The 21,896-nt window shown below is 55.5% G+C and overlaps 2 protein-coding genes across 10 annotated transcripts; both read left to right on the top strand.

Annotated features, from left to right (window-relative positions):
* ICAM3 (intercellular adhesion molecule 3) lies at positions 1-8,395 on the top strand. Of its 6 annotated transcripts, none has more exons than XM_085007680.1 (7): positions 1-67; positions 997-1,089; positions 1,493-1,584; positions 2,546-2,812; positions 5,940-6,248; positions 6,596-6,877; positions 8,132-8,395. In XM_085007680.1, the coding sequence occupies exons 3-7, from the start codon at positions 1,494-1,496 to the stop codon at positions 8,299-8,301; spliced, it is 1,119 nt and encodes a 372-aa protein (XP_084863806.1). In that variant the 5' UTR covers positions 1-67; positions 997-1,089; position 1,493; the 3' UTR covers positions 8,302-8,395.
* A 109-nt stretch (positions 8,396-8,504) lies between these two features.
* RAVER1 (ribonucleoprotein, PTB binding 1) lies at positions 8,505-21,691 on the top strand. 4 transcript variants are annotated; one of them, NM_001444546.1, is made up of 14 exons: positions 8,644-8,884; positions 10,728-10,794; positions 11,820-12,289; positions 15,194-15,385; positions 15,484-15,613; positions 15,969-16,063; positions 16,898-16,985; positions 17,305-17,516; positions 17,613-17,706; positions 17,782-17,912; positions 18,891-18,965; positions 19,390-19,530; positions 20,140-20,223; positions 20,313-21,687. In NM_001444546.1, the coding sequence occupies exons 1-14, from the start codon at positions 8,666-8,668 to the stop codon at positions 20,457-20,459; spliced, it is 2,145 nt and encodes a 714-aa protein (NP_001431475.1). In that variant the 5' UTR covers positions 8,644-8,665; the 3' UTR covers positions 20,460-21,687. The 4 variants fall into 4 exon arrangements, with proteins under 4 accessions (XP_084865709.1, XP_084865708.1, NP_001431475.1 ...); XM_085009583.1 differs by lacking the exon at positions 19,390-19,530 and having other exon boundaries at positions 8,505-8,884; positions 20,313-21,691; NM_001444545.1 differs by having other exon boundaries at positions 17,613-17,912.
* The last annotated feature ends 205 nt before the right edge of the window (positions 21,692-21,896 follow it).

The raw sequence follows: 21,896 nt of genomic DNA, 5'->3' as shown, positions 1-21,896 counted from the left end.
GGAAAACACCATCATAGCCCTCAACAAAGTCCCTCTCTGGAGCTCAGAGCAGAGGCACAGGAGACAGGTCAGTGGTCTGAGAAATGGAGCTGATGGAGGGGATATGCCCACCCGACCCCCACCCCGCAGTCCCTTCTCTTGGATAAAGACCACCTCTCTGGAGGGAAGGGCAAGGGGGGATGGGGATAGGGGGAAGGGGTTACAAATAGCCCCTTGGCAAACGGTGGTTCCAGATTTAGCCATCTCCACACACCCCACCTCGGCACTGCACCCAGGGAATGTGGGGACCTTCCCCCAAGACCCTCAAAGGTAAGGGGCCCTGGGAGTTCCCGTTGTGGTGCAGCAGAAACGAATCTGACTAGGAACCATGAGGTTGTGGGTTCGATCCCTGGCCTTGCTCAGTGGTTCTGGGACCAGCATTGCCATGAGCTATGGTGTAGGTTGCAGATGCGGCAGGGATCCTGCTTTGCTGTGGCTGTGGCATAGGCCAGCAGCTACAGCTCCGATTCAACCCCTAGCCTGGGAACCTCCATATGCCGCGGGTACAGCCCTAAAAAGACAAAAAGACAATAAATAGGAGTTCCCGTCGTGGCGCAGTGGTTAACGAATCCGACTAGGAACCATGAGGTTGCGGGTTCGGTCCCTGCCCTTGCTCAGTGGGTTAACGATCCGGCGTTGCTGTGAGCTGTGGTGTAGGCTGCAGACGCGGCTCGGATCCCGCGTTGCTGTGGCTCTAGCGTAGGCTGGCAGCTACAGCTCCAATTCGACCCCTAGCCTGGGAACCTCCATATGCCGCAGGAGCGGCCCAAAGAAATAGCAAAAAAAAGACAATAAATAAATAAACAAAGGTAAGTGGCCCCCATAGGAATCATTGGGGCAGCCAACACAGAGCCTGGCACAAGTGCCCAATCAGTGTGAGCTCTGTTCATTGTCATGGCTTCACTCATCTTAGGCGGTCTCTCATTATCACCTCCAAATCTCTTCTTTGCCCCCCAGGAAGGTTGAGATCTCATGCTAACTCCTCAAGTCTGCTCATGGTTGCCTCCTTGAAATGTTGCCTTGAAGTCCCACCCTATCTATCACTTCGAGGCAAGTGTCTGAATATCCCCCAGTAACTTCCTGCTTGGGACAGAGCATCTGCCCCACTTCACCAAAGTTCAACAGGAAGATGTTTCACACCCCTCCCCCTAAGGCTTTCCAGTGCTGTTAACAAAGGAAGATGATAGTGTTAGCACTTCCTGTGGGTTCATGTGGGATCAGGGTTTAACTGAGGTCTGCCCTCTCAGAGGCTTGCCAGAGCCTTCCACCCCATTGGGCCCCCCAACTCGGAACCCCGGGGGGGACAGAGTATCCCCTGCCCCTCCCCAGGACTGGACAAGGTGCGGCCCCTGGACTGCAGCCTTCGTAACTGCAGTGACTGTGCTTCCTTCCCCTGGGTGACTCGCTTGCTCCGTGGTAGCCAGCACCTCATTAAGGCAACTTCCTCCTGCAGGATGGCCACCATGGTGCCATCGTGGCTGCCGTCCGGGGCCTACTGGATTTTCCTCATCTCTCTGCTTCTAGTTGCCTGTCTACTACCCCCAGGTGAGGTACAGGGGAGGGCTGGAATTGGGGAATTGGGAGGGGAGGGGAAGGCCCACAGAGCATCTCACACCCTGCTGCCTGGGGCTGTGGTAACTTACGCTTTTTTTTTTTTTTTTTTAAATGAGAGTTGCAACGTTTATTTCAGGTTCTCTCTTTGGGTTTTTTTGTATATTTTTTTTTCTTTTTTGCCACACAGGCAGTATGTGGGAATTCCTGGGCCAGGACAGCAGCACAGCAGCAACCAGAGCCACAGCGGTGAGAACGCAGGAGCCTCAACCTGCTAGGCCATCAGAGAACTCCCAACTTACGCTTCTTTAGCTCTGATCTGCTGGGGGGCTCACCAATGTCCTTGGGAGAGAGTGATGGCTCCTGCACTCAGCCCTCAGGGCTCCCTAAGGCCCAACCCTGCATTTGACTTGTTCCCCGCCACCTCCACAAAACACACACACACACAAATGCACATACATGCATGCGAACACGAAAACACGCATGCAAACACGAAAACACACATGCACACCTGCACCTCTCCCTGCTCCATCTGGAGCCTCCACCTCTGCCTGTGCTCTTCCAGCTGCCAGGATCACCCTTTCACTTGGATAACTCCTTAAACCTTTAAAACTGGCCACATTGTAATGTATACAAGTAAGGATAACCTGACCCCCTTGCTGTACAGTGGGAAAATTAAAAAAAAAAAAAAAACTGGCCACAGTGGTCCTCTCCTCCAGGAGGCCTTCCCTGACTCACTTTCTCCTGGTGACTGGATCAGGGTCTCCTCTGGCCTCTGTCCCAGTTCTCTTGCGTTCCTGGTTCATTGAATGTATTTCTCCACTAAACCGAAACACCTGGAAGGCAGGGACCATCTCAACAAGAGGAGGTGCCGAATGGTGGGGCCTGCTGCAGATGGGATGCGTGGGTTGCGGGGCATTGGAGCCCCCAGCAGAGTTTCCCTTAATTCTTGCAGGTGCTCAGGGGCAGGAGTTCCAGATGAGAGTGGAGCTGCAGCCCCCAGCAGTGCTTCCTGGAGAGTCTGTCTTGGTAAACTGCAGTACAGATTGCCTCCATGCTAAACTCATCTCCGTAGAGACGTACCTACTCTGGGAGCCGGTGGGCAGTGGCCGGGGCTGGGCAGCCTTCCAACTCAACAATGTGACTGGTGACACCCAGTTCTTCTGCTTTGGCCTCTGCGATGACTTCCAGATAGTAAGATCCTCTAACATCACCATCTACCGTGAGTGGCTGTGCCTGGAAGTGGGGCTGGCCTCGGGCAGTAGTGGGGGTAGATGACCAGTAGTGCAGGGGATGGGGGGCAGTGGGGGGGGCACTGAGTTTGCAGGAATGGACTAGGGCTCTGACCCAGAGCTCAGGTCTGGAGGGTGTGTGTGTGTGTGTGTGTGAGAGAGAGAGAGAGAGAGAGAGGTGCATCCCAACCACCTGCCAAGGCAGCAGCTGTGAAATCAATTTATTTGGGTCCCAACAAGCTTTTTTTTTTTTTTTTTTTTTGCCACACCCACAGCATGCAGAATTCCCTGGGCCAGGGATCAAACCCAAGCCACAGGAGTAACCAGTGACAATGCTGGATCTTTAATCCAGTAGGCTATAGGAAACTCCAACTTTTTTTTTAATGGCCACACCCATGGCACATGGAAGTTCCTGGGCCAGGGACTGAATCTGAGCCACATATGTGACCTATACCACAGCTGCAGCAATGCAGGATCCTTTAACCCACTGTGCCAGGCAGAGATTAAACCTGTGCCTTCACAATGACAGGTGCCACTGCAGTTGGATTCTTTTTTTTTTTTTTTTTTTTTTTTTTTTTTTGTCTTTTTAGGGCCACACCCGAGGCATATGAGGTTCCTAGGCTAGGGTGTAATCGGAGCTACAGCAGCTGCCCTGTACCACAGCCACAGCAATGCCAGATCTGAGCTGTATCTACAACCTACACCACTCACAGCAACGCCAGATCCCTAACCCCCTGAGCGAGGCCAGGGATTGAAACCACAACCTCATGGTTCCTAGTCAGATTCATTTTGGCTGCACCAGGAGAGGAATTCCTGCAGTTGGATTTTTAACCCACTGTGCCACAGCCGAAACTACATGCATTTTAAAAATGAGATCTCATGTTTCTTATTATTTTGATTTTTATGGCAGGTAATAAATTCATATGGCTTCAATATCAAAAAATATTTTAAAAGGGGTAAATGTCAAACCTCCACCTACCTAATGTTGTAGATGAATGGCTGCTCTTTTAAGTGTTGACACGTAGGTGCTCATTCAAAAGCCCTGATAGGGAGTTCCGATTGTGGCTCAGTGTGTTAAGAACCTGATATAGTGTCTGTGAGGATGTGGGTTTGATCCTTGGCTATGCTCAGAGGGTTAAGGATCTGGCCTTGCCACAAACTGCAGTGAAGTTTGCAAGATGTGGCTTGGATCTGGTGTTACTGTGGCTGTGACATATATGCGGATGTCTGTGTAAGGACGTCATTATTTGTTTTTGTATTTCTGTGTACATTTATTTGTGTGTGTGTAACAGTTTGCCTATGTGTATCCCTGTGTGACTATGAGATGCCTCTGGCCAGACTGTGTAGGAGCCTCTTGGACCTGGCTCATGAGAACCTACTGTGCTCATCTCTTCCCAACTCTGAGTAGCTTGAAATCAGCCAAAGTGGGTGTATTTATTATACCACAGAAATTGGCAAATGCTTCGTGTCAGGGATTGCCCACCCCACCTCCTGAAAGCCCAAGCATTATTAGCATGTGCCAGCATACCATTACCCCTTAACCAGAGGTTAATGTGGGCACCTCCTTGTTAAATGTTATTTTTATTTATTTATTTATTTATTTATTTATTTACTTTAGTTTTTAGGGCCACACATGCAGCATATGGAAGTTCCCAGGCTAGGAGTTAAATCGGAGCAGCAGTTGCTGCCCTGTGCCACAGTGACTTGGGATCCGAGCTGCATCTGTGACCTACACCACAGCTCAGGGTAACACTAGATCCTCAACCCACTGAGCTAGGCCAGGGATCGAACCCATGTCCTCATGGATACTAGTTGGGCTCGTTACTGCTGAGCCACAACAGGAACTCCAAATATTATGTTTTATTTTTATTTGTAATCTTTATTTTTTTTGCCGCCCTATGGCACATGGAGTTCTTGGATTGAATCCAAGCTGGAGTTTCAACCTATGCCACAGCCACAGCAACACCAGATCCTCAACCCCTGAGCCGGGCCAGGGATCAAACCCTCATCTCTGCCACTGCAGGGACACTATCCATCCTTTTGCACCACAGCGGGAACTCCTGTTGTTTGTGATTTTTGGTTTTGTTTTTATTTTTTATTTTTGGCTGCATCCTCAGCATGCAGAAATTCCTAGGCCAGGGATCAAACCTGCATCACAGCAGTGATAAGGCTGGATCCTTAACCCACTGAGCCACAAGGGAACTCCATTGTTAAATATTGCAAAATTGTAAATAGTCCAATGTTAAATATTTTCCATAGTACCCAGTCCATAGGCCTCTGTGTGGCTTATTGAGACCCAGGCTTGAGAGATGCTCCCCAAAGGAGGCCTACAGTTTGATATGTGTGCTTTGAGGGCCACTGCAGCTGGGAGAGGGCCCAGCTTGGGGCTGTAAAGTCCCCTGGGACTGTGCAGAGCACCCTGAGAGGGTGCCCCAACAGTTGCACTTGTGAGAGCTTTAAGTGCCTGAGGCTGGTTGGGGAGGGCTGGACTAAGCTCTAGGAGAGGCCAAGATCACAGTCCAGGCCAGAAACTGGGAGGAGAGGTCAGGGGAGTTCCTAGACCCAATATCAAGGAGATGGGTAGACACACAGGTCTGGAATTTTGGAAACTCACTAACTCTGGCTCTGCCCCTTCCTCCTGGCCATTCGTCCTTGGGTGGATTACCTTACCCTCACCTCTTTAGGCCTCAGTTCCTCTATCCATAAAAGAAAAGAATAAGAGTGGATTCTGTGAGAATGAAGGTGGATGATATCTCAAAAGTCTTAAGGAAAACTCAAAATAAACAGGAAATGTTATGATTACTATTAACATCGTAAGTGGCCATAAACTTTAGTTCCCTTCCTTCCTTCCCCCCCCAACAGTGAAGTTCTTGGGCACAGAAAATCTAACTATTATTTCAATGCCTTTCAAGGTGTCGGACAAAACAGGAAATAATAGTCATGATGCTAGTGACAAGAGCAAACACTCATACTAGCACACTTGAGGCCCTGTAGGTTTATTAGCATAAAGTTCACTGCTCTGAATTGGGCCACGCTGGGCTCTTCTCCACTCCCTAGGGTGGGTGCTGCTGGGCTGGCTGATAAACTCTGCTCTCCCCTTCACACCCTCAAACCCAGGGTTCCCAGAGCGCGTGGAACTGGCCCCTCTGCCCCCCTGGCACCCCTTGGACAAGCCCCTCCTCCTGAGTTGCCTCTTGTCTGGCGGAGCTCCCAGGGCCCACCTCACGGTGGCGCTGTTCAAGGGGGAGGAAGAGCTGGGCCGGCAGCCAGCAGCAAAGGGGGAGCCCACCGAAGTCACGGTCACAGTGTCCGCGAGCAGAGACGACCACGGCGCCAATTTCTCTTGCCGCACAGAATTGGACCTGCGGTCTCAAGGGCTGGGACTGTTCCAGAACAGTTCTGCCCCCAGAAAGCTCCAAACCTTCGGTGAGGGGAGGGTCTAGACGGTGGGTGATGAGCGGAGCCAGGGTAGGGGTGCCCCGGCCGTGGGATTCCTGAGAAAGGGGTGGCCTGGATTTCAAGGGTTTCTGGGAAAACATGCCCTTGGCCACTGCGCGGGGTAGCCGCAGATGGAAGGCTCGTGTTCGCGGGAACTTTTGAGAAGGCTGTGTGTGTGTGTGTGTGTGTGTGTGTGTGTCCTGGGAAGGGGGTGACCCAGGCAGCAAGGCATCCTGGGAAAGAAGGACCCTGGTTTGAGGGGATGAGTGTCACGGGGAAAGTGGCGTCCACGGCTGTGAGACCTCCTTCCACTCACACCGCACCTTTCTTTTAAGCCATGCCCGTGACCCCTCCTCGGCTAGTTGTCCCACAGTTTTCGGAAGTGGAAACGTTGTGGCCCGTGGAGTGCACCCTGGATGGGGTCTTCCCAGCCTCGGAAGCCCAAGTCCAACTGGCGCTGGGGAACCAGAGTCTGAATCCCGCAGTCGTGAGCCACGGGGACAGGCTCACGGCCACAGCCACCGCGAAGGCAGAGCAGAAAGGCGCCCACGAGATTGTCTGCAACATGACCTTAGGTGGCAAGACCCTGGAGACCCGGGAGAACGTGACGATCCAAAGTAAGCGTGGACGGAGCCAAACAGCTCCAGAGGCGAGGGGCGGGGCTTCTACAGCCCGAGGGGGCGGAGCCTAAGAGCTCCTATTAACCTCCAGAGAGGCAGGGCCCAGGTATTCTGAGAAGTAGGGGCTGAGCGCCCCAAACTGGGAAGGGGCTGCAGAGTGGCATAAAGCCGTATCCTGGATACCTCGAGGGGAAGGAAGAGGGTGGCAGCGGGGCTTCACTCAAGGGAGGTGTGTGGTCAGCCAACTCCTGGCCAATGCCCTGCCATTAGGCTTCCAGGGGCCCAACCTGACCCTGAGCGAGCATAACGTCAACGAGGGGACTATAGTGATTGTAACTTGCACTGCTGGACCCCAAGTACTCTTCACGCTGGTTGGAATTCCAGCCACAGCACCTGGACAGCCCACCCAGTGACAGCTAAATGCCACAGAGAGGGACGACAGGCGTATCTTCCTCTGCAATGCTGCCCTCAAGATGCATGGGGTGATCTTGCACAGGAACAAGAGTGTCCAGTTGCATGTCCTGTGTGAGTAGGTCACTCTGACCTTTATAGCCTGCTTCCTTAATTTGAGAAGATTTCACTGTCCCTTTCCCCACTCTGCCTTGAGTGTGCTGAGTGTGACTGATCATTTGGCACTCCCACAGACGGCCCCAAGATTGACCGAACTAAATGTCCTCAGCGCTTTATGTGGAAAGAACTATACATATCCTGCATGGTCAGGCCCGGGGCAACCCGAAACCCCAACTATAGTGTTTGCAGGAGGGCTCCACGTTCAAGGTGCCCGTAGGGATCCCATTCCTCCTCAGATTAAACTACAGTGGTAACTACCACTGCCAGGTGGCCAGCTTACGGGGCATGGACATTCTTACAATAAGGATGAACTTCAAGATAAGCCTACGTGGGGCTTTTTTTTTTTTTTTTTTTTTTGTCTTTTGTCCTTTTTTGGGCCACACCCACGGCATATGGAGGTTCCCAGGCTAGGGGTCTAATCGGAGCTGTTGCTGCCGGCCTACACCACAGCCACAGCAATGCCAGTTCCGAGCCGCGTCTGCGACCTACACCACAGCTCAGGGTTACGCAGGATCCTTAACCCACTTAGTGAGAGCAGGGATCGAACCTGCAACCTTATGGTTCCTAGTCGGACTCGTTTCCACTGCGCCACGACGGGAACTCCTGGGCTTATTTATTCTAGACGAAACAAGCTCAGGAGGGGCCGAGAGGCACGTATTTATTTCTTGCTTTCCTGCACAGGTCAGAATCCCCTCGCCATCACCATTAGCCTGGGGGTGTTAGCGATCCTGGGTTTGGTGATTATCGCTGCGGCCTTAATGTGTGTCTTCCGGGTGCAGAAGCAGAGTGACACTTATCAAGTGAACCAAACGAGTCCTAGGCAACCCAAAGAGGCTGCGGCAGCAGAGTGATCCTGAGCCTCGGACCCTCGGGATACTGCAAGGCAAAGACGACAGGGGCTTGGCGGTATCCCCGAATTCCGCACTAATAAAGGCTTTAAAATCAGTACACTGTGACTTGTCTCCATCTGCACTGAAGTGCTCTCCCACTGCTCCGCGCGTACAAAGAGTGACGTCGGATGGCGGAAAAGGGCGGAGCCCATAGGGCCCAGACTCGGCTTGACCTCTTGAGAGGCGGGCTGGATTTACCCAATGGACTGATGGGGTCGAGAAGGGGGCGGGGCTTCTCTTGGCCAATCAGGGGACGCACCCTCGTTGCCGCTCTATGCCGCTCCGCCCCGGCTCGCTGGTCCCAGAAGGCGCCGGGTTTCCCAAGATGGCGGCCGACGTGTCCGTTACTCACCGGCCCCCGCTGAGCCCGGAGGCTGGGGCCGAGCTTGAAGCTGATGATTCCGCGGAGCGCCGGGCACCTGAAGAAGAACTGCCCCCACTAGATCCAGAGGAGATCCGGAAACGCCTGGAACACACCGAGCGCCAGTTCCGTAACCGCCGCAAGATACTGATCCGGGGCCTCCCGGGGGACGTGACCAACCAGGTATTGGGGGGGTGCCGTTGTAGGAGCGTGGCGGGAAATACCACCGTGCGCGTGCGCGGGGGGAACCGGGCGACACCAACGCTGGCGTGCCCTGGGGTGGGGGCGTCGGTGGGTGAGTCCATGCGCGGGATCCACGCGTGGCCGGGAGAGACCAAGAGCGGGATGCTGGGGGTCGGAGATAGAGGGAGAAACCAACTTTGGACTGAGGGAAGACGTTGCTAGGGGCGACCATGGGCTTGGAAGAAACCAAGTGATTGAAGGGGGCGGGGAATGGCAGGGGGCGGGCAGCTTTGGCCGTGTTGGGGGATTGTGAATGGGTAACTAGATTGGGACTGTTGAAACGGGGATGTCTGTTGCTCCCTGCTCTACCACGGAGTGGTGGGACCTCATATCCATAAGTTTCAGGGTTGACTAAAATATGCCTTTCCATAGCAAGCCTTTATTAACTCCTTTTAGAGGTAGATCCGGAAGTTGTAGCAGCTCCTGGGGTCCCCAGAGGCCTCAGGACTAATTTGGAAAAACGGCGTCTCCTCCTGTCCCCATGTCATAGACCTGCAGAAAAAGGGAGGTATTGTTCCATGGAGCCCCACCCCCCACCTTGGCTGATTTTCTGGCCAGGGGTGCCCTTCTCTTGGGGCCAGATGGGGCAGGGCTTCCCAGTGTTCTTTGGACCCAAGAAGATTGCATCTAGTCTGCCCTGCCCTTCAAACGTGGAATGGGTTCTTTATCCCTGCTGTTGAGAATCCCTGTCCTCTGGTCCCTTCAGCACACCTGCCACTGGCTCTCCCTGCCATGGGTGGGCATATGGCTGGTAGGGCCCTAGGAGTGTTGAGAGGGGTGTGACTTGGGGACAGCCTGGGACAGGTGCCACTAAGCATGTCTGCTTTGTTTCTAGAGCCAGCCACCATCCTAGTGCCCACCATCTCTCAGCTGGGAACACACTGTCTCTCCTGCAGGGTGCAGTGTGTCAGACACAATCAGGCCGCAGAACCTCGCCCCTGCAGCTGGCTCACAAGAAGGCAACCCTTTCTGTAGGAGGGAATTGGGAGTGTGTGCAGCCACACAGAGTGGGCTCATTAAGTGCACAAGGTCCCCAGTCATGTACCCATGGGGGGCATTCCTACTGCTGCCTTGAACAATTGCATGACTTTTGACAGTGACATGACCTTCACTTCTTTGAGCCTCAGTTTCCTCATCTACAAAATGGGTTTGTTAATTCATAACTTGCAGGGTCATTGGAAAGAGTCTGTCTTGCAAACCAAGATTCAGATGGGTTAAACAACTTCCCTGTGGGCATATGGCAGAACTGGGACTTGAACTCAGGCTTACCATAGACTCTCTAATAAAGAGTGTGTTGTGTTGGTTAAAAGCATGGGATCTGGGAGTTCCCATTGTGGCTTAGCGGTAATGAGCCTGACTAGTATCCATGGGGATGTTGGTTCGATCCCAAGTCTCACTCAGTGGGTTAAGGATCTGGTGTTGCCGTGAGCTGTGGTGTAGGTCGCAGACACAGCTTGGATCTGGCATTGCTGTGGCTGTGGCATAGGCCAGTGGCTACAGCTCCTATTCAGTCTCTAGTCTGGGAACTTCCATATGCCCTGGGTGTGCCCCTAAAAAGACAAAAAAAAAAAAAAAAAGCATGGCATCTGCAGCTAAGCTCTGAACCCCTGCCCTGCCAGCTATGGCCTCCATGGCCAAGTAACTGCTCTGAGACTCAGTCTCCTCATTTGTAAGATGGGGATGGTAATCGACTTGCCTTCTTAGCTGGACCACGTGAAGGTGGCACTGGGTTGCTCCCTTCAGCCCTTGGTCATTCCTTGTCCTTTGGTTTCTGTCTCCACAGGAAGTGCACGACCTGCTCAGCGACTATGAACTCAAGTACTGCTTTGTGGACAAATACAAAGGGACAGGTTTGTGGGACCTTGTGGTGGGCTAGCAGCAGGGGATGACAGTCCCCTGGCCCAGTGTCTTCTGAACTTCAGGCCCCATGTTCAGCAGAGATAGAGGGGGCATGGACCAGATGGAAGCCAAGGGAATGGAGGGACTGCAGTTGTTTTGGAAATCTTGAAGAAGACCAGACAGGCTTGGGTGACTGGCCAGCTGTGGGGGGTGGCTTAGGAAGGGGCACCCATTGCCCAGATTCCTGCTAGGTGGCCTGGATGAGGAACATCACAGATGCCTCCCGATGGGCACGCCAGATGAGAGACAAGTTAAGGCAAGGGTCTGTCCTGTGCTGGGCCTAGGGGACATCTCTGCTGAAATGGCAGGTGAGCAAGGCCAGGCCACAGAGGCTCCATACTGGACAGGGGCATGGTGCAATCTGATTCTTGTTTTGAAAAGCTCCCTGTGGCTGCTGAGTGCAGAGCAAACCAGGAGTGGCAACGGGAGCGAGGCTGGGGCTTGGATATGAGAGGTCTCAGTGGCCTGGAAAGACAGGAAGGAGTGTAGAGTGGGGTTCTGGAGCCCGCCTGCCTGGATTCAAGTCCATGCTCCTCCATTTGGGCAGGGCACTGCCCTTGGCCCACTGCCTTACTGGAAAAATAGTGGCTGTGAAGAGTAAGTTATTCCCATCTGACAGAGGAGGAAACAAGACATCAAAGCCACTGAGGCTGGAGTTGAAACCCAGGCTCCAATAACCAGATGCATAGCCAATACCCTCTGTGTCATCTGAGTTATAAATGTAATTCTTAGGATGGCACCAGGTGCGTAGTAGGTGAGCATCACTGTGTGTTGCAAGGAGCACTCCTGGAGGAGCCAGGAGGCTCCAGCTATGGTTGCTCAAGGCTGGTAACTATTCCAGTTGCCTGGTGCCTGAGATGTCCTGGTTCCATATTACGAGGTCACATGTGGTTTAGAGGGAGGTGGGCCAGGGTGGCCATAGGGTGAAGGGGGCAGGCCCTTGGGAGCCCTGACGCCACACATTCTTCCACCATAGCCTTTGTGACCCTGCTGAATGGGGAGCAGGCTGAGGCTGCCATCAGCGCCTTCCACCAGAGCCGCCTGCGGGAGCGTGAGCTGTCAGTGCAGCTGCAGCCTACGGACGCCCTACTGTGCGTGGCCAACCTGCCCCCCAGCCTCACACAGCAGCAGTTCGAGGAGCTGGTGCGGCCCTTTGGCAGCCTGGAGCGCTGCTTCCTGGTCTACAGTGAGCGCACCGGTCACTCCAAGGGCTACGGCTTTGCTGAGTACATGAAGAAGGACTCTGCTGCCCGTGCCAAGTCGGACCTTCTGGGCAAGCCGTTGGGCCCACGTACCCTCTATGTGCACTGGACAGACGCTGGGCAGCTGACACCTGCCCTGCTCCATTCCCGCTGCCTCTGTGTCGACCACTTGCCCCCTGGCTTCAGCGATGTGGATGCCTTGCGCCGGGCACTGTCCACTGTCCACACACCCACCTTCTGCCAGGTGAGTCCTGTGCCTGGTTCAGGGACCTGGGGGAGCAGATGTGAAGCCCAGAGCCCCTCAGAGTGGCCCTTTAGAGTCACCTGCTCTCCCTGATTTCTTGGGTCCCCTTTCAGTAAGGCAGCCGCAGTGCCACTTTGAATGGGGTTCTTGTTAGAAAGGCATGTGGTGCAGTGGATGACAGCCCAGCTAGGAGCCAGATGGCTGGGGTTCAAATCCCCCACACACCCTTTAGCGACTTGCTTAACTTCACCAGCCACTGTCTCCCCCTGCCCCTTTAAAGATGCAAGTAAGGCTGCCTTTGTAAAAGATGGTGGCAAAGTCTGCTTACCCCAAGTTCACATCCACCCCTGCACGAGGCCCACTCACCCCAAGTTTATATCCATTGCTGCACACGTCAGGGTTCGTTGAGTACCTCCTCGATCTCAGGCCCCTGACCCAGCATCTAGGAGGCTACTCTGGGGAGTTCCCATTGTGGCTCAGTGGTAATGAGCCCAACTAGTATCCATGAGGATGCAGGTTCAATTCCTGACCTTGCTCAGTGGGTTAAGGACCAGCATTGCCGTGAGCTGTGATGTAAGTCAGAGATGCAACTTGGATCTCTCATTGCTCTGGCTATAGTGTAGGCCGGCAGCTGCAGCTCCGATTCCACCCTTAGCCTGGAAACTTCCATATGCCACAGCTGTGGCCTTAAAAAGCTCCCCCCAAAAAGGTGGGGGGAGGTTACTCTGGAGGAGCCCACGGTCCATTTAAGTCTTGAAGTCAGAAAGTCGGACTTGGCCAGATCCCAGCCCTGGTCTGTGGCCTCAGGCAAGCCACTCACTGAGTCTCAATTTCCCTCCTCCGTAAGAAGAGATCCAATACTTGTGCATTGATTTGGCCTAGTCACACTTGTCAGACCCTTCTATGAGTGCACCAGGCCCTGGTACAGCTGTGTTGGGGTGAGAATAGGGCAGGCCTGGCTCTTGGAGAGTTCTCAGATAGATGGTCTCACCTTCAGGCCCCCAAGGCAGCCATTCCTTTAGCAGGCTCACCTGCAATCCCTCCATCATGTGAGTGACCGGTGAGGCAGGTATCATCCCCATTTTCAGGTGGGGAGACATTGAGGCACGGAAAGGTCAGTTGACATGCACCAGGGCATGTGGCGCAGGGTGTGGCAGAGCCTTAGATGCCACAGCCTGACTCCAGAGAGCCAGTCCCTCTGGAAGAGACCAGTACTTGGGCTCAGACCCCAGCTCTGCAGGCTTGGGTGTGGGTGCTGGGGAATCGGGCATCTGTAGGAACCCCTCCCCTTGCTCACTGCTCTGTCCACTATGCGCCTGCTCTGTGCCAGGCCCTGGGCAGGGCTCAGGACACAGACAATCTATCTCAGTGGACACATCCTCTCATGGAGATTGAGGATGGTGGGGCCATGACCACTTACACATTCTCTCTCTCTTTTTGTTGTGTTTCATTTTGTTTTGGCAAAGCCTACAGCACATGGAAGTTCCCAGGCCGGACATCAAACCCATGTCACAGCAGCAACCCAAGCCACTGCAGTGACAACGCCAGATCCTTAACCAACTGCGCCACAAGAGAACTCCTACGACTTCTCTCTCCGAACTGCAGTTTCCCCATCTCAAAAATGGGTCTGGCAGTGTTTTGTGACTGGGTTATTGTGAACAGCTGCTCGCTCATTCCTCCACTTATTCATTCACCAGACCTCTGTTGAGCACCTGCTGAATCCCTGACATTGAGGTGGCTGCCTCTGAAGTGCCCAGTCATATTGGGCATCCTGGTTGGATGGAGGCTGGGGTTGGGAGTTTGGCAGGTTGAGGTGTGAGCCTCGGTCCCCCTACTTAGGAGCTATGTGGCCTTGGTTGCCCTTTGACCCCTCTCTATTCATCTAATGAGTGTGATTGTGAGAAGTACATCTAGGCCTTGGCGTGGGGCCTGGCCAGTGGGGAAGGTGAAGTGCTGGCTAGAGGTAGACTGAAGGCCAGAGCCTGCCCTGCCTGGGCACTCAGAGCAGGCACTGGGCCTTCCTCGGTGAAACAGCGCCTATGGTACCTGGCCCATGGGCATACAGGGCCCAGCTGGGTACTCTCTGCTTGCCCTGGAGCAGCCCCTGCCCACAATTCCAACACCCACAACACCCTGAAAACCAAGAGTTTTGTTTTCCTGCGTTGGTGGCAGGCTCACTTGGCAGCAAAGCCTGAGTTGAACTGATGTGGGGTTGTCTGTGGCCTTTGTCTTTGTTGAGCTGGGTGTGAGCTTGATTGCCAGGGCGCCCCAGAACCCACTGGGGGTGACCGATACATAGTACACTGTGTATGCAGCACACTCCCTTTCTCATTTCCGGAACAGTCTCAGTCCTGGAGGACATTCCTGCCACTCACGGGCTGTGTGACCCCACCCTCTAGCCCAACACCACCAGATGCCGCATGTCCTTCCCGGCCCCAGCTGCAGTGTCCTCGGGCTGAGGTTTACGGCTGGGCTGAATTCCAGAGCCACCCGCTCCTTCTCCCCACAGCCCCCGTCTCCAAGCCCTGCAGCGTGTGCTTGGGGATCCTGGGCAGAATACTTAAGTGAGGTTGTGTGTGAGCCTGGGAGGAGCTGACCTATGTGATGCTGGTCCCAACTCTGCCCTCCCACCAACTCTGTAACTTGGAACCCACTGACCTCTCTGAGCCTTATTTGTCCCCCCCTGAAAAATGGGCAGGAGGCAGCTTCCCAAGGCCATTCAGCAGATTTGATGAGCTAATGCAGGAGCCAGTTTCAGGACACTGCACGGCCCAGAAGCCAACCTCCCTGGGGGGCAGGTCGCTGTCATGATTGGGATTCTTATTTGGTCACAGTTGTCACTTCCTGTGATGGTGGTCCCTGCCACCCAGATGCTCATGACTGCCTTTCTGCCCCCCCCCCCAGCTGGCATATGGCCAGGACGGGCAGCTGAAGGGCTTCGCCGTGCTGGAGTATGAGACCGCAGAGATGGCAGAAGAGGCCCAGCAGCGTGCTGATGGCCTGGCCCTGGGGGGCAGCCACTTGCGTGTCTCCTTCTGTGCCCCAGGGCCCCCTGGCCGCAGCATGCTGGCTGCACTCATTGCTGCCCAGGCCACGGTGAGTGTGTGCCCAGGGGAGGGTGCCCCAGGGGGTGGGGGTGAGCAAGCCAGGGAACTGGGCAAGCCTCTGAGCTGCCCCTCTCTTCCTGTCCTCAGGCACTCAATCGGGGCAAAGGGCTCCTGCCTGAGCCCAACATTCTGCAGCTGCTCAACAACCTGGGGCCCTCGGCTTCCCTCCAGCTGCTGCTCAACCCCCTGCTCCATGGCAGCGCAGGCGGCAAGCAGGGTAAGGCAGACGGGCCAGGTGCAGAACTGGGCACTTCCCATGACTATTCCCATCTGAGCTCTGAGTGACAGGCACCTGTGTGCGGGGGCTGGGGTGAGAGTGGTGCTCCCCAGAGGGATCTGGTTTCCTGAGCCCCTGGCAGGGGTGAGAAGCACCCTGCATCGAGGCAGGGCAGCCAAGGGAGGGGCCATCCCTCCCTGGTGATACTCCTCTCCCAGGCCCTTTCTTTGGGTGTGCCACTTGGCCCTCTGGGAGCTTCAGTGTTCTGCTCTCAACAGGCCCAGGGTTGTGTTTAATGGGTAGGGGGTGGGGGTTTCCATCCAGGGACCACCTCCCATTTTCTGGGTCTCCCTAGGCCTCCTGGGTGCCCCCCCAACCATGCCGCTGCTCAACGGGCCCGCCCTGTCCACAGCGCTGCTGCAGCTCGCCCTGCAGACCCAGAGTCAGAAGGTAATGGCAGGCCCGTGGGCCACAGGGTCCCCCCTCATGTGCACATGTCCCACAGCCCCTCGTAATTCTCTTCCCAATACCACTTGTACCTGCCAGTAGGTGGCTCACCATCAGTGGGGGTGTAGGTTGGGGAACTGTGTCCCTAGGGCCCTTTGTGGGGCCTGGCCTATTGCAGGTGCTCAGGACTCAAAGTCCAGGCTGTACAGGGGAGTAGGGTGGCCTCATGCCTTCACTCCCTCAATACACACCCATGGAGATGATCACACATACGAATAGATGCCCCACACGTAGACATAGACACAGACACCACCACATGGCCACACACACGGATGGACGTACACACTGCCTTGTCTGGTTTTGATTCACTGGGGCCAAGTCAATGGTGGGGGCATGTCTGATGGTAACTGACAGAAGGTGAGGCTGTTGGCTTGGGCCCTGTGTGGCGAAGAGGGACTGACTCCACTTGTGGCTGTCACACGTGTGTGTCTAGAGTCACCATGCTTTTTGTGTTCGATATTGTGCATCCGTGATAATCAGTGGGACAGAGGGTACCTAAGAAGGATCGTCACTGTGTATCTGATGGTGACTGACAGCGTGGGGTGACAGGCTCTGATGCGCTGTGCGTGGCCCTTGTTCCCTGGGTCTCAGCAGTGCCTCAGGCAGGCAGGAGGCCCTGGGTCACCACTGGCCAGGTGGGTGATGGCTGGAATGTTGCAGACAACATTGGGAGGCACCCTGCATGTCTGCCTGTGACTGTCTGTGGGCTGGAGTTTGGGTGTGCTGGGTCTTATGACCCACCACCCTCCTCTGCAGCTGACTGTGCTCTGTCCCTAGAAACCCGGGATCCTGGGAGACTCTCCCCTGGGCACCCTCCAGCCTGGTGCCCAGCCGACCAACCCCCTCCTTGGGGAGCTCTCTGCAGGTAACAGAGACCCTACTCTCTCTCTCTGGGCCCCGTCCCGCTTCCCCTTCCTGAGCCCCCTTCCTTGCTGGGTATGCTCAAGTCCCAGCTGTGCAGCTTTGGGCAGGGGACCCAAACCCTCTGGGTCTTGGTGTCATCACCTGGCAGCTGAGTGCCTGGGTGCCCACCTCATGGGAGTTGAGGCGTTTACAAGGCTGTGCTCAGTGTCTGGCGCATAGTTCCCTCTCCAAGGCCAGCCCTGGTCCAGGCAGAGGCTCTCGGGACCTTGGGGGTGGGGTCCCTTGTGGCTGGGCTGCTGATACCCTCCTTCTCTCTGTAGGAGGGGGCCTGCCCCCAGAGCTGCCGCCCCGGCGCGGGAAGCCACCACCCCTGCTGCCGCCACTGCTTGGCCCCTCTGGGGGTGACCGGGACACCATGGGCCTGGGTCCCCCAGCACCCCAGCTCACTCCACCCCCTGCCTCTGTGGGGCTTCGAGGCACTGGCCTCAGAGGCCTCCAGAAAGACAGCGGGCCTTTGCCAACACCCCCTGGGGTAAGGCCCCACCCTGCACCCAGCATCACTCCAGCCCCCTGCCCTGCAGGGTCCCCCCTGCCAGGGCCCCTCAAGAACCTGGCCCTCCCACCACAGGTCTCGCTGCTGGGGGAGCCCCCTAAGGACTTCCGGATCCCCCTGAATCCCTACCTGAACCTCCACAGCCTGCTCCCGGCCAGCAACCTGGCGGGTAAGGAGGCCCGGGGCTGGGGAGGCGCTGGGAGAAGCCGCCGCCCAGCTGAGGGCCCCCTGCCTAACCCCCCAGCCCCCGGAGGTGGTGGCGGTGGCAGCAGCAAAGCCTTTCAGCTCAAGTCCCGCCTGCTCAGCCCCCTCACCAGCGCCCGCCTGCCCCCTGAGCCAGGGCTGCCCGACAGCTATGGCTTCGACTACCCCTCGGTGAGTACCAGAGGCCACCTGCCGTGGCCCTTCTTCCCCCGGGAGCAGGTCGTTCTCCAAACCGACACTGACTGTGCCAGGCGGAGCGCTAAGGAGACGGCGGGAAACATGCAGGACACGGTCCCTGCCCTTAAGCTTCTTGTCTGTCTGTCTGTGCATCGTCAGACCCTGCTTGCTGTCAGTCTTTCTCTCCCAAGAGGCCTTAGACCACACATCAGTTTCTCCCTAGAGGCAGGGCTCAACTGCCTCTCTATTCTTTCCGTTACCCTCCTATCCCCCCACCATGATTCCTGCCTCTGTCCCTGTTCCATCTTTAATTCCAGCTTCCACTGGGTCAGACGTTGCAGACTGGCCGCCTGTGTTATGTTTGGCCCACACCAAACATAACTGAGGGCGTTGCCATTGTGGCTCAGCAGGTTACAAACCCAAATAGTGTCCATGAGGATGCAGTTTGGATTCCTGGCCTTGCTCAGTGGGTTGAGGATCTGGTGTTGGCTGTGAGCTGCAGGATACGTCGCAGACGTGGTTCAGATCTGGTGCTGCCATGGCTGTGGTGTAGTCTAGCAGCTGCAGCCCCTAGCTTGGGAACGTCCACGTGCCACAGGTGCAGCCCTAAAAAGCAAAAAAACAAGCCAAAAACATAACCAAAAGAAATGGCCAGTGCCGGCATAAAAAAAGCACAAGAGTTTGCACAGCCTGGATGCCAAGCTTGCCTTGAAAACTCAACCCCTGGCCCCATGGGGGCCACATGCCTTCACAGCAGTCCCCTTGGGGCCCAGGTGCAACCACCCCCTGGGACAGGGCACCCCTTCTGTCTCACTGCCTGACCCGGCAGTCTGAGTCTGCCCTCACACACTAGAGTTTGACCCGCTTCTGGAGGGGGCTGACTTTGCTGCTGACAGCTGTGCCATGGAATTGAATCAAGGGTGAGGTTTGTTACAGACCCCAACCCAACCTGCTTCTCCCACTTTCACGCAGGATGTGGGACCCCGGCGGCTCTTCTCCCACCCACGGGAGCCAACCCTAGGGCCTCACGGACCCAGCCGACACAAAGTAAGAGCCACTCTCTCCATCCCATGTCCCGGGTGTATCAGTTAGCTTGCTGCCTAACAAGCAGTTCTGCCACAATGTGGCTGAGTACTGCAAACAGTTTTTTTTAATTTCTCACTGTTCTGCGGGGTGGTGGGTAGGTGGTACTCGTCAGTCACCTGGCAACTCGGCTGCAGCTCAGCAGTCCATGGTGGCTTCCTGCAATGACTTATCTGCTCTACGTGAAGCTCACCGCCCCCTCCACCAGCAGGCCAGCCTGTGCTCTGGGGTTCCAAGGTTCCCCAGAGGAGGAAGGGAGGGCAGACCCCTCTACTGGCACTGTCTCCCCACTATCCTGTTGGCCAAAGCCCAGAGTCATTTGGGGAAATCTCTGAAAGTGGGTGATAGTGCAGTGTTCTGTCTCACTCAGCCAGTCCCCTCTCTGCAGATGTCCCCTCCACCCAGTGGCTTTGGCGAACGGGGTGGTGGAGGTGGCAGTGGGCCCCTCTCCCACTTCTATTCGGGCTCACCCACTTCCTACTTCACCAGTGGCCTGCAGGCTGGCCTCAAGCAGAGCCACCTTAACAAGGTAAGGAGCCTCCCCAGTTAAACGCAGGTCTCCTGGGATAGCCAGGATGCCAGGGCCCACAGGGCTGAGCTGAAACAGGCCCCCCACCCCAGTCTGTCTTGCATCTCCTACTGCCCAACATGGCCTCCTCTCACATCCTCCCTCAGCAGCCTGGGACTTGGGTGGTATTAGCCCCAATCCACAGATGGGGAAACTGAGGCCCAGAGACATGAAGTAATCTTCCCTTAGTCTCACAGCTAGTATATGGCAGCAGCAAGATTTGAACCTGTGGAGTTCCTTTCGTAGCTCAGCAGAAACAGATCCAACTAGGAACCATGAGGTTGTAGGTTTGATCTCTGGCCTCGCTCAGTGGGTTAAGGATCCCAGCATTGCCGTGAGCTGTGGTGTACGTCACAGATGTGGCTCGGATCTGGCGTTGCTGTGGCAGGGGTGTAGTCCAGAAGCTGTAGCTCCGATTCGACCCCTAGCCTGGCAACCTCCCTGTGATATGCCTTGGGTGCGGCCCTAAAAAGGAAAAAAAAAAAAAAAAAAAGATTTGAACCTGAAACTCTTGCATCTGCTCTTCGGGCTGCCTTCTTTCCCATCCTACATTACTCCTGTTTCTCCCAGGTGGTCGGCTCCTCCCCACTGGGCTCTGGAGAAGGGCTTCTCGGCCTCAGCCCTGGGCCCAACGGCCACAGCCACCTGCTGAAGGTACGGGCAGGGGGTGGGGATGTGCAGGGCTGGGGAGCAGTGGCCCCTGGGTGGCCCCTGACCCACCACCCCTTCCCCTCTGTCTTCAGACCCCACTGGGTGGCCAGAAACGCAGCTTCGCCCACCTGCTGCCCTCGCCTGAGCCGAGCCCAGAAGGTAGCTACGTGGGCCAGCACTCCCAGGGCCTTGGTGGCCACTACGCAGACTCCTACCTGAAGCGCAAGAGGATTTTCTGAGGGGCCAGTGCCGGAGATGCTCAAGGGCCTGCACCAAATCGCTTTTGGGTTTTCTGGTGTTTTATTTTGTGGGTTTTTTTTTTGTTTGTTTGTTTGTTTTTTGTTTTTCCTTTCGGTCATAGAAAAATCTCTGAAAGACTTTGCTGACCAACCAGCAGGAGCCTAAGGAGTGTAGGGGAGCCTGGGGGCCACTGTGCACCTCTGGCCTGCTCCCAGTGTGGAAACCCTGCAGCCTTAAGAGGGAAAAGGCGCGGCCTGCTCTCTCTCCCCACCCCTACGTCCGCCTGTGTCCACTTGTGTCCGTCTCTCTGGGAGCCCACTCCTGCCTCGTCACTCCTGTATCTTGGCCTTTCGAGTGCCTTGGAGGTTTCCCTGACCTCCCGTGAGGATCAGAGACTGTCCCCCTTTTTTAACTTTGACAATTGACTTTGGTTTCCTTTTCTAATTTTTATTATTTTTTAAACAATCCAGGATGATCCCCAGCTCTGATTCCTTCAAGGCCCAGCATGTCTGGGTCTCCATTCCACACTTTTCGGTTTGAGATGGCTCAGCCCTTTTTTCTTTCTCCCACATCTGCTGCAGGCATGGCTGTCTCCTGCCCTCTCCGACCTGTATTCCAGTTCCAGGTCCCTCATTCCTTTCCACAGTCCCCTCACCTTCTGATGCCTTAAATGCCAGGCCCAGGCCCCCGGCCCTGCTGGCCAGAGCCTCTCGGATGCTGAGCTCTGGAAGCTTGACTCAGGACCAAATGGCTCTGACCTGGGGATTGGCCCTCTCTACCCTGGGTTCCTTATCGTGGGGACAGTAGAAGGCCAAAACTGTGGTCTTGGCAAACCAGTCCCACCAGCCCTCTTGCCCAGGCCTAGGTGCAGAGATGGGCTTTCTCTGCTGGCTTCAACCTGTCCTCTTTAGGGCATTGTGCATCTCACTGAGCCTCCGCTGTCTCCCCCATTTTGAAGATGAGCTCTGCCTCTTCATCCCCAAGCCAGATCACCCGGAGCTGGCCTCCCTTTGGCCCAGTGCTGGAAAATTCAACAACATGCTGATAAGCTCTGCCCCTGCTCACCAGCAGGGCCTCTTGGCCTGAGGTGACCCTGGCCAGATGGGCCACCAGCTTCCCTCCCCTGACTTAGGGGGTCCGCATCCACTCCACGGGGCGGGTATTCTCTTCCCAGTCTTCTCACACAGACCTTTGCTGAATTAAAGTTTGTAAGTAAATGGTTTTAAAGAAAGCAGAGCTGTCTTGTTCTTGGGACAAACAGTGGGCCTGGGTGGGAGAGCTGCTTAGCCGTGCAGGTCTGCGTGCACCCGAGCCTACCCAGCGCCCTTCCACCCTGGCAGTCTGCTTCAACTTCCTTCCCTCGCGCGCGCCGCCGCACATGCGCACACACATAACTAGCCCGACGCTTATATTAGGGTGATTACGGGCCCTTGGCG

This window comes from Sus scrofa, chromosome 2, assembly GCF_054392235.1.
Source record: "Sus scrofa isolate SSC_HxYL_T2T_F1_AM1 chromosome 2, Sscrofa_HxYL_maternal_Yorkshire_Landrace_v2.0, whole genome shotgun sequence".
Lineage (NCBI taxonomy): Eukaryota > Metazoa > Chordata > Mammalia > Artiodactyla > Suidae > Sus > Sus scrofa.
Note: the sequence above shows the minus strand (reverse complement) of the source record. Positions and strands in the feature narration are given on the sequence as shown.

Coding starts and splice junctions, on each gene's coding strand:
- ICAM3 (XM_085007670.1), top strand. CDS start 1,249: ATGTGGGATCAGGGTTTAACTGAGGTCTGCCCTCTCAGAGGCTTGCCA. Junction 1,585..2,545: donor TGCCTGTCTACTACCCCCAG/GTGAGGTACAGG, acceptor TAATTCTTGCAG/GTGCTCAGGGGCAGGAGTTC. Junction 6,878..8,131: donor GGAGAACGTGACGATCCAAA/GTAAGCGTGGAC, acceptor TTTCCTGCACAG/GTCAGAATCCCCTCGCCATC.
- RAVER1 (NM_001444545.1), top strand. CDS start 8,666: ATGGCGGCCGACGTGTCCGTTACTCACCGGCCCCCGCTGAGCCCGGAG. Junction 15,386..15,483: donor TCATTGCTGCCCAGGCCACG/GTGAGTGTGTGC, acceptor TCCTGTCCTCAG/GCACTCAATCGGGGCAAAGG. Junction 17,913..18,890: donor ATGGCTTCGACTACCCCTCG/GTGAGTACCAGA, acceptor ACTTTCACGCAG/GATGTGGGACCCCGGCGGCT.